We start from the raw sequence: 16,456 nt of genomic DNA on the forward strand, positions 1-16,456 counted from the left end.
TCAGGAACCTGGTGTGAAACCCTGGAGGCCATTGCTGACAACTATTGATCCAGTACCGCCATTGTTGTGATTGGCCAGATAACTCTGGAGAAAGCAAAATGCTGTTAAGGCTGGGACTTGGGACCAGAGAAATGATGGCAAAAAAAAAAAAAAATTGGAAAGTTCCTGGGCTTGTGGCCGGGTTGGGAAATTCTTGGGAGAAACTCAACTCCATCAGGGCCCTGATGCCTGGCGTTGGGGGAACTGTGGCAGGGTGCTTTGCTTTCCTTCCTAGTGGAGTCTCATTTGGGAGTGTCCCTGTTGCCTGTGACTCCTAATGGCTTTCATCTCCCAGACAGACCAAGTGAACCCCTTGGATTTTCTTGAAATGGCAGTATTTATTTATGTTTATATCATATCTGCAGACACGTATTACGTGGGTTTCCTCTACTGTGTTTCCTCAGCTGCACTTCCATAATTTATTCTGCCAGGCTTGGCCTGTCCTTGACATACCAAGCCATTAACTTAAAATCAGAGAAGTTCTGTGAGGTCTCTAAATTCTTTCCTCTGATTATCAGGCCCCATGCTCGCTGAAAATAAAGTCACCGGGGCTGGAAGAGGGAAAAATAATTGGCCTAAACGGTCGTGGAAAAGTCTAAACAGAAGATTTTCTTTCTCTTTCCACTTGCAATGATTTATTTTCATGGTTTTATGAGACTTTAATGAGGAAACCTTATCTGTACGCCTGGTAATTATCAACCAAATTCCCATTTCCTGTCAGAAAATCCACAATAAGCCAAACAAAAATGGAAGAATTGGGAGAGTCTCTGGCCTCTGACCCATATGGCGGAGGACTCACTCATTGCCGCGTGGAGTGTGTGACCAGGAAGCAGGTCTGTGACTCTGCTAGGCTGTATCGCTGCTCGAGCCACATTGGCACCCTCCATCTAGGACAACTCAGGCATGTGCCCTGCAGAGCTGGGGTCCTCCTACGTGCCACCCCAGGAGGTGGCTGCTGTGAGCCAGGAAAAGTACCGTTTCTCTCCCCCTGATTTGATGTAATTTCTAGTCTGGGTCAGTTCCTTCTGCTGGGTGAATGAGATCCCACCTGAATCCACGGCTTGACAAGAGGCTGCAAACTTTGCTTTTTGAAACATTGGGTTATTTTGTCTTGTTTTGTTTTCCCTCGTGCATTGCAGCTCTTGCCCACGAGTGAGGAGGCTACCATTGGAGTAACTCCCCGAAGTCGCTTCATGGCCACTGACTCAAGACCTAGGCGTGAACGACCATCCACCTTGGGATTCAAGGAGAGAGCTTGTCATCCCCCCCCACGGGGGGGATGTCACCGGACCCTCCAGGACAGAACACACAAGTAAGAGGAACTCAGTGGAGCTGTCCAGAAGACAGAGGCTGGGGAGACTGTGGGAACTGTCGTAGAATTTTAGGGTGCTGTAGCACCCAGAGCAGTCAGGCAATCAGAGCACGTCTGAGTTGTGATGTTCAGTTCCGGTTTAGAGAACAAGGTGGGAATCTTTTTTTCTTACACTTTTCCCTAGGTATGAAATTTGCCAAGCTTCCAAATCACCCACAAATATATCTCCGCTTGCTCCACCATTTGAAAAGAAGTTTTTAGTGCTTTCAATGTATCTTTATTGGCATCAGGCTGGTGATCCAAGAACCTGAACGAGAACGTAATGACTGACTCACTTTAAAGAAATACTCTTCAAAGCTGTATCTGCAAGTCACTGCCGATAGGACTGGCCAGGCTTGGGTCAGGTGCGAGGCCTACTCCGGGAGAAGCAGATGTGGCCCGTACTCACTCTGGACTTGTCTGGAGCTGGGGTACCAGTTCCTTCCACCACGTCTCCCCTTCCCCGTGGGAACAGGAGGAGCAGATCAAGAGGAGACAGAGTTACTCTGCAACACACAGCTTTGGACGCTGTTGGGGGTTTTATTATCCTTTCAATGATTCATTTATACCATTTGACTCTTCCTCCATATTGTGGGGGTGTTTCTGTCCGGCAGGCTTTTTGGACTAATGTATGAGCTGGGTCGGGCCTGTCTCCTCTTTTCTCTCCTGAGGGGCCATTACAGTTTGGACCCCTCAGCAAAGATGGAAATGAGGAGGGGGCCCTGGGCACACAGTGTTATCCAGAGGGGCATGCTCCAAGGTCAAGGGCTTCTGTGAATGAAGACCCAGACAGGGGACTGATGCTCAGCATTGCTGCCCAATAGAAATACAATGTGAGGGACAGAAGCAATTTAAAATTTTCCAGTAACCTCCTGTAGGAAAGGAAACAAACAAGTGAAATTAGTTTTCGTAATATATTTTATTTCACGCATTACGTCTGTAACATCATTTCAACATGCAATCGCTATAAAATGTTAAATACTTTACATATGTTTTTTGTACTGAATCTTTGAAATCTGATACATATTTTATACTTACATTAAATCCCAATTTCAACTAGCCCCATTGTAAGTCTTCAGTAGCCACCTGTGGCAAGTGGATTGCGTGTTAGCACCAGTGTGGACCGTTGGTTCGATTCCAGCTAACTACTTAGCCTCAGGCAGTTGACATTGGCTGCTTTGGGCACACAAGTGACTGAGTTTCATAACAGCACTGAGTCGGTCCCAGGAAACTGCTTTCCTTCTCCTCCCCACTGACCATGCAGAAGCAAAATTTAGAACTAGGGTTAGAATTTAGCTATACCCAGCCTTCGGAGAATGGTGTCCCTGTTCAGACTGTGAACGTTAAAACACAAATTCTCAAAGTTTGGGACACGTAAGAATCAGTTTCTTAAAATTCAGATTCCCTGGAAGAACTCCGGAAGAACTGATGACCATTTCTGGGGTTACCCAGAAAGGCCTGGAAATCTGCCTTTTATCCAAACCACCAGGTGGTTCTAATCCACCTGGCCGTTTGAAAATCCCAGCACTGATCCTCAGTTTACAGTGGCTCCTCTGGGAACTTGTAGCTTTTGCTCCTTCAGGCCTGTGTTCAGCCTCATGTGACAAGTCACCTGCCTGCATACCCAGGGCACACAGAGCCTGCCCAGAAGGAGGCTGCTCAGTCTCTGTCCTGTGTTTTCAAGTCACCTCGCTCTTGCGAGGTCCAGAGACCTACATAACACCCCCGACAACTGAGAAACCGCTCTGGGGTGTATTTTTAAGACTCGCACTCTCCTTTTGGACTTCTCCCTCTATTTTTGTGTGTGCGACACCTGCTTACATAACCGCTTTCCCCGGGGGCCTATGGGATGCTTATGAACAGCTTCTCGCTGATCTTCACTGCACCCCTGCAAACTACGTACACGTGAGCTTGCCTTCCTTTTGCAGGAGGGACGTCAAGGCCCCTGGTAATTGATCTGAGAAGACGTTCAGGTCTGAAGCCAATGGTTAAACCCCTTCTCCTGTGGCCGCTCTCCTTGTGCTTCCATTTTTCCGACCCCTGAAATCAGCTGTGGCTGTTCCAACTCACCTGGGAAGACTTCCGTTCGCGCCTCTTACCCAGGCTGCTCTGTGCTGACGCTCTGCCTCTGCTCCATCGAAGAGGTGGGAGACTGGTGCCTAGGTCGGGAGACTTCAGATGTGAGGTATGTCCTTCCATTTCGTATTATTTGGAATACTGTGTCTTCTGGAAAGAAATTATCCAGGGACCCCAGTTCCCAGGAACCAAGCAATAAGCGTTTGAAATGCAAGCTAATGTCCTGCTCTGCCTACGCGCTCTTGCTCCCCAGTAGAGCTGACAGAGCACTAATGCAGGGGTACAGCCCGCTCTGGGGGGGCTGGAGACTCACCCAGGCCACTCTGGGCTGCGGACTCCCTCACGTGCTCCCGGGGCCCTTGCGGCCTCTGGACTTGAATCTTTGTGTCAAGAGAGACGAATGCATGTGTGGCGACCTCAGAGAAGGGTTCCTTAGAAAATGAGTTTGGATTCCTATCTTCTGGCTGGCAGGTGTGTCTTTCAAAACATGGGCTTTTATTATATTCATTTTCATTATGTGTGTTTTCGTAACATCATTTTGCTTGCTATCTTTTTATTTTAATGTTTGATTTTTTAACTTCGAGGGTCATTTGAGGAAATTTATAAAATACGGAAAGCATAAAGAAGAAGGTTAAAATCACCTACATTTCCCAGAAACTATGGCTAATATTTTGGTGTATTTTCTTTAGGTTTTTTTCCTTGCTTTGTGTGTGTGTGCGTGTGTGTGTAAGTGTTGGAAATGCCATGAAATCAACTTTTTCCTTCAGAGGCACTGGCTTCACTCAGTGGGCATTGGTATTTTACACACCACACCTGCACACTAGAAACTCTAGTTTCTGGAAATGTGATTGCTTCTAAGGCTTTTTAGTGGACAGGGCTAGAAAATATATACTTAAAGATAGAATCTTTGGGAGTTTTTTATTGATACTTGTGATTCAAGTTCAGGACACAGGTTTTTTGAACCTCTTCTATTTTCTATTCTTTCTTCCACATGGGAAATCCTGGTTCTCGGGAATACAGCGGTGATACATTAAAATATCTCATACCAGCGCATATATTCTTTTCCATGTTACTTATGTGATGGTTTTGTGTTACCAGCACAGACATTCCCACCACCAATAAGACTGATCACAATAGTTAACTTTTTGCATACCCCCCCCTTCCCCCTACTCAAAACCAGTGATGTCGGGTCCACATTGTCAACACACCCTGTCCTGAGCTCTCTCCTCGCTCTGTGACAGCTGTTGCTTGAATGTTCCTCGCTGGGCCTCACGCCAATGTTTCCCTGGTCACGTTGGTTGTCTAAAGCTTGTTCTCTAACAGAGTCATCAGAAAAGCTGGATGTGTCCTGGGCACAACAGTTTCTCAATTCTTTCTTGGTGCTAACAGTTTGAACCTTGCACATCTGAAAGTCAAGTTTCGCTGAATGCTGAATCCTTGGCTCACTTTTTCTTCCCATTAGTGTCTCCAATATGTTAGCACAATTTCTTCTACCATAGGAACTGTGTTTGAAGCATCTTTTTCATTGTGAATCACTTCCTGTTGCTTATGCCGAGAGGATGGGGTTTTTTGGTCATAAAATTCAATAAATTTTGGTTTTGAGATCAGTGGTTCTGGTTTACGTTCTCAGGTATGTGAAACGTTCTTTCAGTCTAGAGGTTCAGGGGTTTTTTCCCTTCCAATTTCAGGGAAGTTTCTTTGCATTCGAGTTTTAATATTGGTCCTATTTCTTTGTTTTGGTCTCATTCTTCTTGGACTCTTGTTACTTCATGTTAGATGGTCTTTGGCTCTCTTTGCTATTTGTCACTTTCTCTTAAATCTTTTTATCTTTTATTTTTGATTTTTAAAATTTCTTTCCCTCTTTACCTTCTATTTCCCCTAAAGCCTTATCTCTTGTGATTGTTAACGCTGAAGAAATTGTTTATCTCTTATTCTTTCTTGAGTGTAATCCTTTCTAAGTTTTTAGAATTTGATTTCTTTATTTTCATATTTTACATTGTTTTTGAATGTAATTTAGCTCACCTTGAAACAGGAGTTATGGTTGGATCTGTTTTGTGACCTTGTTTTTCTGCCATGTTTTCATTGGCTGTTGGGCCGTTAATCTGCTCCTTATTTTCACTTTAAAACAGTATGTTAGGATAGGATTTGACCTCAATACTTCCACATTTTCCCTTGAAATTACTTTTTCTGAACTTCAGAAGGAGATGTGGTTAAGGTAGTCTTTACAATTTTTTTAGAGTTCCTCCTTCTGTTGTGAAGTTACAGAATTATTTTATCTGTTTGTTAAATATTTAGTATATAGCGATCTATGCCTTTTATCGACTTACCTATTGGGGTCTAAATGATTTTCTTATTGATTCGTATGGCTTGTTTAAAGATTGAGCATACTCACTGTTTATCATATTTCCTGTTCATCTTCTCAGTGTGTTCCGTTGTTGATCGGGTGGGAATCAACTTGACTGGGCTCAGTTTTCGACGCAGAAGTTTCAACACTACATGTTTCCTTGAGAGTTGCCGTCGTTGTTCTTAAGCTTTAAAAGTCCATCTTTCCCCTTCCGCCACCCACACCAGAGTCCAAAGAGTTGATGCCTCACGTTGCATGACACTCGCGTGGGGAGAGGCCTTCTTCTGGGATGAGCACAGGCCATGTTTACCAGGAAAGGCAGAACAAAGCTGTGTGTCATCAAGGTGGACAGGCAGGTTATGGGAGCCTCTGAAAATGAATCGGGCACATATCTGTCCTCTGTGCTCGGCTGGCCCTTGCCGTTCCGTCAGGGTCCCCTGACAGCAGCTCTGTATGGGATTGGTGCCGCACTGAGAGATGCTCCCAGGGTGGCCTGTGCCCGGAAAGTCACAGGGTCTGGCCCTACAGGATACAAAAGCCCTGCCCCGAGATTTGACCAGTAAATTCTATCAACTCCAAATAGCTCTCCCAGTGTGGCGTTGTCTGGTCCCTGCTGCGCTTGTAATCATCAGTGTTCATTTCATTTGCTAGATTGATTTTCTTCGTTCAACCTGGCATTTGAACCCGGTGAGACCTTTTCCACAAAGACAAATTAAGTTTCATCCGCCGCGAAATTTCATATCTGTGGCCCAGAACAAGGCTGGTTGCTTTTCTGAGTGCACTTTACCAAATAGCTTGTTCTGGCCACATGGACGCAGTTGTTTCTTGTTTGGCCTGTAGATATTTCTGCCAAGGGTTGCTTGCCAACAGCCGGTAGACAGGCTCTCTGTTCCTCATGATTCACTGTAGCAAGGGCTCGTCTCCAACGTGGTCTGTTTTGAAACAGAAACAAGGTGGTTTTTATTACTTTGCTGTTTATCATGAAGGACCAAAGAACTTGCAGCATACTGACAGATGTATTTCTCACAACATGGCAGAATACAATGAGTTTCCTTATCCAGGCAAATTCTACCTTAAAATTATGCAAAGTTTGCGTGCTCCCTTCGAATTCTTCAAAAAGCACAGTTTCTACTACTGTTTCTCTTCCTTTCTTTAATTTTTTTTCTTCCTCTTGGCTGTCTTTCATTCCTGGTTAAACACTAGAATACCTGGGGATATTTGTTTAAAACACCAGTACCCAGCCCCCTTCCAGACTGTTTGAGTTAGAATCTCCAGGGTTGGAGCTGGGACATCAGTACTTGTGAATAGCATCCTCAGGCAACTCTGCACAGCCCAGTTTGAAAACCAGTGCCCCAAACACACACTTTATTATTAAGATTATTCTGCAGTGCACATAGATAGACATGTTTTTCCTCTTTAGGAGCTGATAGGGGTCCTACGACGGGGCATTGGGGTCATCATGAACTCCAGGCATGGCGCGAGTGACAGGTTGGGGTGGAGGTACCAGGAGAATGTCTGAAGCCATTCACAAAACAAGCCCCCCGCTCCAGCTTTGCTTGCATGGGTGGTGGGGGCTTAGGAGTGCTGATGGAGACTGGTGTGTTCGGGCGGGTCATGGCAGTGGTGTGACACTTCTCTTCACACCCGGAGTCATACTAACCGCACTGAGTGACCTTGGGCAAGTCATTTAATCTCTCAGCTGGCTCCTCAGTCACCTGGGACAAATGAGAGATGCTTAGTATAAAATGTATTTCCTAATTTCAGTCACTAGGCAGGTGCTCGTTTTAGAGCCGCAGACGCAGAGACCGGCCTGCACCCCAGTGGGCCAAAGCCCCCCAAGCCACCCACCAGTCCACACGGGTTCCCAGAGATGGCCCAGAGGAATAATGTTCCTTACTCATTGACCCCAACTCCCCGTTACTTTGTTGAGTTGAACTCTGGACTGAGCTTCCAGAATTCCTTCTGGCCCTGGTCACCCAGTGTGGGTGTCACGCTTCTGAGCACCACCTTGTCATGGGCTCTGATGGAGGTTCAGCTCCTGCTCGTCCCCTGACACCACCGAGGCCAGACTTGCTGAAGCAGCAGGAAAGCTTTCCCAGGATGGGGATTCCTCCCCCTGGAAGCTCCTCTCCGCCTCCCCCGGCCACCAGCTCCCTGTTTCAAAGGCAAACCGGCCTCCAAGGCCGGGATTCTGGGCTCTTCCGCACTGTAGGGAAGTGCCAGTACACGCTCGTGTGAGAGTCCTGTTGAAAGTCCAATTAAACATGGTGAAGACAGAGCTCGTTTTTCTTCTCTCCCTTTCTTTCCATCTGTTCCACTTCTTCTTGCTCATGGCTAAAGAGGGGAGCCTGCTGAAATTCTGGAAAAGAAACGCTTGCCCCCTGGGTTCCATGTCACACAGCTAGTCATTTGTCAAATCCTGCTACTTTCTATAAAAATGTTTCCTGCAGCTGGCTTTCCCAACCCATTGCTAGCAGGGGAAGCTCTGTGCAAACTCAGGAGATCTTCTGATGAGAGTGTCCTAATATTTTCACTTCATTCATTCATTCATTCATTCACTCATTCATTCATATGTTCCCCAGACAATTACCAACTGTTGGTGGCAGCCTTCGCTGGTGCTCCGGACTTCATTTGGAGACTCCAAACATGAGAAAACATAATTTCAGCACTCTGCCTTGCTTATAGCCTAGTCAGAGACACTTGTAAACAAATTATTACAATGCAGCGCAACTTGCTTTGTACTAAATGCAGCATTAAAAGGGTATGAAAGTTTTCATTCACAGGGAATCCGGGCTATGAAGGGTAAGTAAAAGTTTGCCACCCACAGAGCGAGATGGGGCACCCTGGACACGGGGACAATGGAGGAGAGAACGGCCCATGGAGGGGCCTCGGATGAGAAATTTGATACAACACACTGGGACCTGGAGGGGAAGGCCAACCGCAGACGTGGGTTGGGGGCAGAATTTGGAATCCAACCCTGTAGTGATGAGAGATCAGGGTGGTTCTTAACCAGCCGAGTAATGCGGCTGTCCTGGCTTTGCTGTGGGACAATGACACAGGCAAAGAGCAGAAAGTGGAGGCCCGACGTCCAGTGGCCAAGAGCAAGATCCCAAAGGTGGTGGTGCAGGAGGTGGCACCAGGCACAGGAGCAGGTGCCCTTCCTGCCCCCAGCCCCTCTGCTCCAGAGCAGGTACCCGCTTTCATGGTCAACTCTGTGTCACTGTCTCCCTGCAGCGCCTGTAGCAAGCTGAACATTTCGTTCCACAGAAGGGAAAATTCAGTCCTGCTCGAAAATGGGGAGATGAGATGACCACACTGGAGGTGTTGTGAGGGGGCAACAGTGTTTCCCTCTTCTGTGTGTCTCCAACCGTGGTGCAGGGATTGGTATGAAGAAGGAGCCCCCCCCCAAACAAGTGGGTGGGCATGTATATCCGTTTCCAGTGGCTGTTCTAATAAGCTGGGTGGCTTAAAACATCAGAAACATGTGTTCTCACCGTTCGGAAGCTAGAATTCTGAAATCAAGGTGTCCACAGGGCCCTGCTCCTTCCGAAGGCGCTAGGGGAGGATTCTTTCCTGCCTCTTCCCGTGCCTGGTGGTTGCCAGCGATCCTTACAGATGCCTCACATCCCTCTTACCTCCATCGTCACGTGGCCTTCTTCCTGTGCTCCCGGGCCCGCATTTCCCTCTCCTCCTAGGAACACCAGTCACTGGGGCAGGGTCTACTCTCATCCAGGATGACCTCATCCTAATTCAATTTTACCTGCCAAACTCCATTCCCAAGTAAGGTCACAGTCCTAGGGCTAGGGACCAAGGACCAGGACTTGGATATGTCTTTCGGAAAGGACAGTCCAGCCCACGGTGAAGGGTGTGGCGTGTGCTGTTCTTCTGTCTCTGAGGGACATGTTCCTCACGGGGCATCCCCATACTTTCCAGTGAGCATGTTACGTGACAGCATACTCTTTTGAAAAACTCAGACTCATCCATTGTTTCAAATACTGGAGGGACCATTGTGTGTGGGACTCGGTTCCAGGATGTGGCGTTCCAGAGGTCACTCAGCCAGACCTGGGCTCTGACCTGGTCAAAGACAACCTGTTGGACCATGTTTTAAACTGGACAAGAATGTAACAAATTCTGTTGGCAGTGACATGACCCAAATGTTTTGAATAGGAAAGAAAAGGAATCATTCTTTTGTTTAGAGTTAAACCAAGACTCATGATTGGGAGAATGTTAATTCACAGAGTTATGCCTTATTTATGAGGGCTTCTGGCAGAAACAAACAAGCAAAAACAAAACAAAATTCAATATGGAGTGTACAGTGGGGAGGCCAGGGCGGCCTGAGGCCTGGGGCGGGGGCAGTGTGGAGGAAGGCCCCGGGAAGTGAGCTGCATGGGGCTCTTCTCCAAGGGCCAGATTCCAGGTGGTCCTATGTGGCCTCACTGTGCACCAGGCCAGACTGAGTCTTCCCGCATCGCCTTGGTGGCCACTGGAGCCACCACAATGACGTTCGTTAGGAGCTCGTCCTGGCCCGGGGAGTGTGCTAGGCGGCTCCAGCAGGGACCTGGCACTCTGGAAATTAACTCCACAACTACTGTGGATTCATCCTTGTGCCTTCTGACCCGAGACACTGTTTGCCTCCCCTCCTGCTGGCTGCAGAGCTCCTACAGGGGCAGGGCCTCAGAAGGAGAAAAAAATGTTTGCAAACCATGTACCCGAGGAGGGACCTGGATACAGAGCACAGGGAGAATGGTTACAGCTCAATAATAAAAAGACAAACATTCAAGTGAAAAAAAAACGGACAAAGGACTTGAATAGATGGTTCTCCAGCAAAGAGAGACAAATGGCCAATAGACAGACACATGGAAAGATGCTCCGTGTCATTGGTCGTTAGGGAAATGCAAGCGAGAACCACAAGGAGATAGCCCATCACACCCAGCAAGGTGGCTGTCATTTGAAAACACAGCAAGTCCTAGTGAGGATGTGGAAAAGCGAGGCCTGCTGGTAAAAATCCAAAATGGTACAGCCAGTTTGGACAACAGCCTGGCAGCTCCTTGGACGCACAGTCACCACAAGAGGCAGCGGTTCCACCCCAGGTGGAAGTTACATCTTCCACCATCTCTCTTGGGAGCGCAGTTACATCGTGCTCCCAAGAGAGATGAAAACACACAAAACACTCACACCCGTGTTCTGAGCAGCAGTATTCACAAGACCCAAAAAAGTGGGGCAAAACAAATGTCCATCAAGTAAGGAGCACATAAACAAAGTGCAGTGCATCTGTGCTGTGGAATATTATTTAGAAGTGAAAAGAACACTGATTCGTGCTAAGACCTTAACAACGTTATGCTCAGTGAAAGAAGCCAGCCGCAAGAGGCAGCATGTTGCATGAGTGCATTTTTATGAACTATCCCAAACAGGCAAACCTGTGGACAGAATGCAGTGTGGCAGTTGCCCAGTGTAGTGGGAGGGACTAGGGAGTGACCGCTAATGGACTGATGGGTATGGAGTTTCTTCTGGGGCAATAAAAATGTTCTAAAATTGTCATAATAGTTACATAATTCTATGGACATACTAAAGCCATTGAATTGTGGGCTTTAACTGGAAGAATTGTGTGGTACAGGAATTAAGTCTCCATAAAGCTGTTACACATTTAAAAGGCAAATATGCTCAGTATATTTAAAATCTCATTTCCTCATCCTTTCATTCTTCCTTCCTTCCTTCCTTCCTCCCTCCTCCCTCCCTCTCTTCTTCCCTCTCTCCTCCCCCTCCCTCTTCCCTCCCTCCCTCCCTTTTCTCCTTTTCTTTTTTTCTGTCGAATGTATAAGCCTAAGATGGAACATGTCTCGTTCATGGAATGAAGTACAATTATCAATTGGGTGATAAGAAAAGTTAGCCAGCCAAACAGAAAATGTTTATTTAATTTGAGGAACTAACTACAGAGAGAGTATCTGAGGTGTAAGCCAAGTCCTTCTTAATGACATTTATTCTTTTTTTATTCAACACATATTTATGGGACATTTATTACCCATTGGAGGCACTGTACTCGGTGCTATTTTATGATTTCAACATGACATAGAAGTGTACTTTCATCGCATGTGCCCGAGACCAAGTTTCCCATGTTTATAAGCTGTCTGCCACGGCTGCGCCCTCCCATACTTCTCGAGAGTGGTCTGTGTGTGCTGGCTTTGGTCTTTCGCAAATTGCTTAAAAAGAGTAAACACACAATCACATTGGGAAATTCTCTGATATTTACAGAAATGCAAAACACTTTGTTAGAAAATTCATAAAACAGCTGTGTGTCTTGAGCAACCAGTTTGTCTGATAGCACCGCTGGGAGTCCTAGACCCACGAGAGCCGGGGGTGGAGGAGCCCAGGGAGCCGCCTTCCTGGCTCCTTTCTCAGTCCCTGGGGTGTGCGGATCTGCTTTGGTTTGTGGAGGGCCGGAGGCCGGCCCCAGCTGGGGTCAGCAGCCTTGGCCGGCCCCAGGAGACACTAGTGGGCTATGGAGTTCATGGCAGGAGGTTCGGCTCTACGAGGCTCATTTCAGAACCCATTTCTGCTTAGAGAGAACCCAAACCTTCCATCGATGCGACTTAAACATGTTTCCCCACATGGACCCTCTCTCAGCTCGTGTCTCTGAAGGTGGGTCAGCCGACACTGGCCGTCCCAGGACATTTACAGACTGGTGTCTGGGACTGAACTCGGATCTGATGTGGATTTCCAAGACCCCTTGAAGAAGAAAGACAGTTAGTAATGGGGGTAAAATGGAGACAAGTGTAACTGAACAACAGTAAAAACCTTTTTTTAAAAAAAGAGCAAAGAGAGTTGGCACTTGATCATGCAGAACTCTTCGGGCGAGAAAGCATTCCCGGGGCCAAGCTGATGTCTTCAGAACGTAATTGGGTTGGGTTCTGGAGATCACATGTACAGGCAGGGAGAGGGGCTCTTCACCCTCTACAGTTCAGGGGTCATTCCTTTCACTTGTCTTCAGTGTACTCAGGTCAGTCCCACCGCGGTCCTTCCGGAATGAGCCATGGCACAGCAAAACAATCCAGGAGAAAAGGTGTCTGTGGTATTCCTCATGGATTTTTACTGTGGTGGAACAAAACCATTTAGAGAAACTAGAATTTTCCTGGGGGAAATGGTGCAACTTGAAAACAAAAATCAAAGAGAAAAACAACAACAATAAACTTTAGCCAAAGAAGTAAGCCACTAAAATGTATGCATTATTTTAGGCAAAACATTTTCTTTTCCATATAGGGGCTGAATTTTCTTCATTAGTTACCAATAGTCACTATTCCAAAGGTATCTTATTCTCATTTGTTGATTCAAGAGTATTTATTGAGTTACTACACTTGTCAGACACCTACCTGAAATTTTATTATGTGACTTGAAGATGTTAAGAAAGCGTCGTGAGGGGACAATGGTGGGACGGAGCAGGAAGGACACACGTGAAGCTGTGCCCCTGGGCATACTCCTCTTTATTTGGATGGTCCACTTTTAAGTGAGTCACTTGGCTATCTTTCAGGGATCCTTCCCTCTCGAGGGAGGCCGGCGGGCTCCGCATATTCATCAGACCATCCTTTAAGGAGAAAGGAGCCTTCGAATAATAGATGCATGTTTCCACAACCACAGCCAATGTCGAGAGCCCTAATGTGCTTTCAGCCAGATAACAAAGGCCAGTTTGCTTTCTTTCCCGTGGTTTCGATGCTGCGTTACATAAACCCTTAGAAATCTTTTGTGCAGATAAATTCAGTGTGTTGAAGCAGTGACCCTTTGCTCCCATGATGCAAGGCACAGAGACGGCTCCCAGCCTTCTTGAGTCAGGGCTGGGCCTTGATACCCATTTCACAAGGCAAACACGCTCTGAGGGCTTCGTCGTCCTGGGGAGACTTGAGGTATTCTGTTCCTGACGAAAGGTGGCATTGGCAGCTCGGCCTCATTTAGTGCAAAGTTTTTAATGCAACAACGTATGTACTTGGATCACTTCAAAATGCAGTTATCCCCTGTTTTTCACGAGGTCTCCTACACCAGACTCGGATGATTGAGCTGGAAACATTTCAGCCAGGCTCAGTGGCTCGTCTCCGGGGTCCTGCAAAACTTGAGTCTCTGTGGGCGGTGCTTTGGCTACCCTGTTTCCTAAGCAAATGGGCCGTGGGTTAGTGATGGGGATCTGACTCCATCGTGTTCTCTCCAGCTCCCTCATTTTCCTTGGAATTCTGGGTCACTCAAGAACTCACTGTTGCTGTTTAACAAGTAAAGTTCTGGGTCCCTGGTGCATAAAACTCAGGCTTCATGCATCTCCATTCTGAGCAAGGCGCTGAGGGAGGCCTCTGCAATGCGCCCACCCGCCCTCAGCCATGCGTCCCTGTCCCAGCTGTGGTGTGCGTCCAGTGTCGCTGCAGTCGGCGGCCCATGCGGTGACAGAGCGGTAGTGTCTGAGTAAGCCTCCACACAGGTAGGCAGGCCGGCCGGCCAGCGGCACGCCACGGATTCCCCCACAACACGCAGGGCCCACTCCGGGCAAGGCTTCGGATGTGCTGTGCGAAGTCACACAGAAGCCAGATATACGATGAATTTTTCTGCCCCTCAAGGCCAGGGGGGCGTTTTTGGTGTATCCCCGCTCTGGGAGGGGTCTCATGCCCATCCCCTTATTCTGAGTTCTCTAATCCATAGTGATGTTTGATTGGTGGGTCACCCAAGCTAACATACACCCTTTGGGGGACTCTGTTTAAGATGGAGAAACTCCACAAGCTGGTCACACACAGACAGCAGCCAGGCCGGCCATGAAGAAGGGGAGGCCTTCCCCTTTGGGATGGAAGGCACAGTGAAGGACGGTGACCCTGGATCCCGAGGACGGCTGCTGGGTGTGGACAGGACACAGGCCAGGGGCTGTGCTGTGCACAGCTGGGCAGAGTGGGGTCCAGGGCTCTCATGCGGTATCCTCTTATAGGCTGCTTGCTCCCTGGCAGCTCATCTGAGTTACCACATGAGAGAAAAAGGAGAAAAATGACATGCCCTTGAACAAATGAAGTGCAAGATGTTCCTTATCTTCAGAAAAAAATGAAGTTTGGATCTTTCTTAAGGAGTAGGGACTTTTATATAGAGAATCATCCGAGAATAACATGTTTACAATTTGTGTGGCCTTGATTGTGTTAATGAAGCCATTATTCAAATAGAACATGAAAATCTTTCCACTGTGGAGGCCCCTCAGCCGAGTGTTCCGAGTGAAAAGGAGCAACTATTGGAGCAGCAAGAGGAGAGCCAAGGCCATTGCCAAACCGCTGGGCGGGACTGACGGGGCCAGGCCGGCCTGGCCCTTCAGCATGCACATCACCCTGGACCAGGACCCGTTGTTGGGCAGGGGGGCAATGCCTGCCACGCAGCACATGACGTTGTAGACATCCACGGACCGGATGGGAGCAGCTCGGAAGTTGGTCTTGAAATCTGAAAGAGAAAGGCAAGCAAGCAAGTTATCGTAGTCACTCACCAGGCAGAGTGGCACTGAATCCCCGTGTGGAGGGATTATGCTCAGGCTGCAGGTGGCTTTGCGACCAGAAAATGAGCTCTGTCAATGGGGCGTGGCCAGGGGATTGTGAACTCGGAAGAGTATGTGGAGGGCCACAGGTCGTGGAAGGGAGTAACTTCCTGTGGCTCATGGAGATGAGCCCAATCAGCGAACAGACTGACCTTGCGCCTGTTTCTGCAGAGCTTGGAGCCCAGGTGAGGTCCCAGAAGTCTGACTGTCTGACTAGGCTCTCCAAAGCCCAGTTCAAGGGCATTCCCATCTTTCAGAACACCTTCCAGCAGGGGCTGGTCGGCTGCATGCCGGGTTCAGAGACCCCACCACAACTCAAGAATGTTTCTCCATTTTCCATGGAGAGCCCAGGACTGGACAGACAGAGGTAGGACTGGACAGTCTGCCCAGAGCTGGCCAGCTCAGAGCAACAGTGATGGCTTCCTGAGCACAACTGGAAGATCATTTGAACCTTCTTTAGGAGCCTTGGACTGTCAGATGAAATAACTTGGCCGTGTGGGGAAAAAGCAAATGGGCAGAGTTACAGAGCCAGGGAAGGCTCTGGGAGGTCTAATGTGGAAGCTCTGGGATTCTAGAATCCCAGAGGGAGCAGCCAACACCAGCGGTGATGTGGGCGGTGAAGGCAGGGCTGGCCATTCACGGCATCGCAAGTCAGGGCACCAAAGGATGGATGTCAACCCAGAGCGCACCCGCTCCTTCCCCACGGGAGGCAATAAGATGCTGACTGCAGAGAGCTTGTCTGCTTAACCGTGAGGGGGAGAGTTGGGTAATCATGTCCGGGAGCAGTTTCACTTTTAGGCCCCAAGCTAGACTTTCCAGCAAAATACCTGAAGCTGCACTGAGGTTGAACTGAGAAGGGAGATTCTATCAACCAACAAAGCTCGGGGATGAGCTTTCAGTCCATCTAAGAGTTTTGGAAGGAAATGGGTAGTTTGGGGGCTGTGACCTTTGTCATTGCTTTGCTAAAATGGTCACATAGGCTTTATTTACAAAGCAAACCGACGTGATAGCAACGTCATGCAGGAGTGCCAGGATCACCCTCTAGTCTGGTGTCAGCCCTGAAAGGACAGGTTTGGAAGGAAGTTACATGAAGAGAACTTGGCCACAGAGCACA

At 47.9% G+C, this 16,456-nt stretch overlaps 1 protein-coding gene and 1 long non-coding RNA gene across 3 annotated transcripts in view; one reads left to right on the plus strand and one right to left on the minus strand.

Moving 5' to 3' along the window:
- The first annotated feature begins 1,227 nt into the window (after window positions 1–1,227).
- Window positions 1,228–16,456, plus strand: part of LOC118993070 (uncharacterized) — a 31,897-nt gene continuing 16,668 nt past the window's right edge. Inside the window, exons 1-2 of the long non-coding RNA XR_005067768.1 lie at window positions 1,228–1,502; window positions 3,319–3,575. This is a non-coding gene — a long non-coding RNA (uncharacterized LOC118993070). The remainder of the gene's footprint in view (window positions 1,503–3,318; window positions 3,576–16,456) is intronic.
- Window positions 11,697–16,456, minus strand: part of ENPP6 (ectonucleotide pyrophosphatase/phosphodiesterase 6) — a 73,784-nt gene continuing 69,024 nt past the window's right edge. The window contains exon 8 of one of the 2 annotated variants that reach the window (XM_037055151.1): window positions 11,697–15,251. In XM_037055151.1, the coding sequence (XP_036911046.1) occupies window positions 15,046–15,251 (206 nt within the window). In that variant the 3' untranslated portion in view covers window positions 11,697–15,045. The remainder of the gene's footprint in view (window positions 15,252–16,456) is intronic. The other variant, XM_037055150.1, reaches the window with a different exon arrangement.

The sequence above is a fragment of the Sturnira hondurensis genome, unplaced genomic scaffold (genome assembly GCF_014824575.4).
Source record: "Sturnira hondurensis isolate 20B ecotype Veracruz unplaced genomic scaffold, ASM1482457v3 Scaffold0008640, whole genome shotgun sequence".
In the NCBI taxonomy this organism is placed as follows: domain Eukaryota; kingdom Metazoa; phylum Chordata; class Mammalia; order Chiroptera; family Phyllostomidae; genus Sturnira; species Sturnira hondurensis.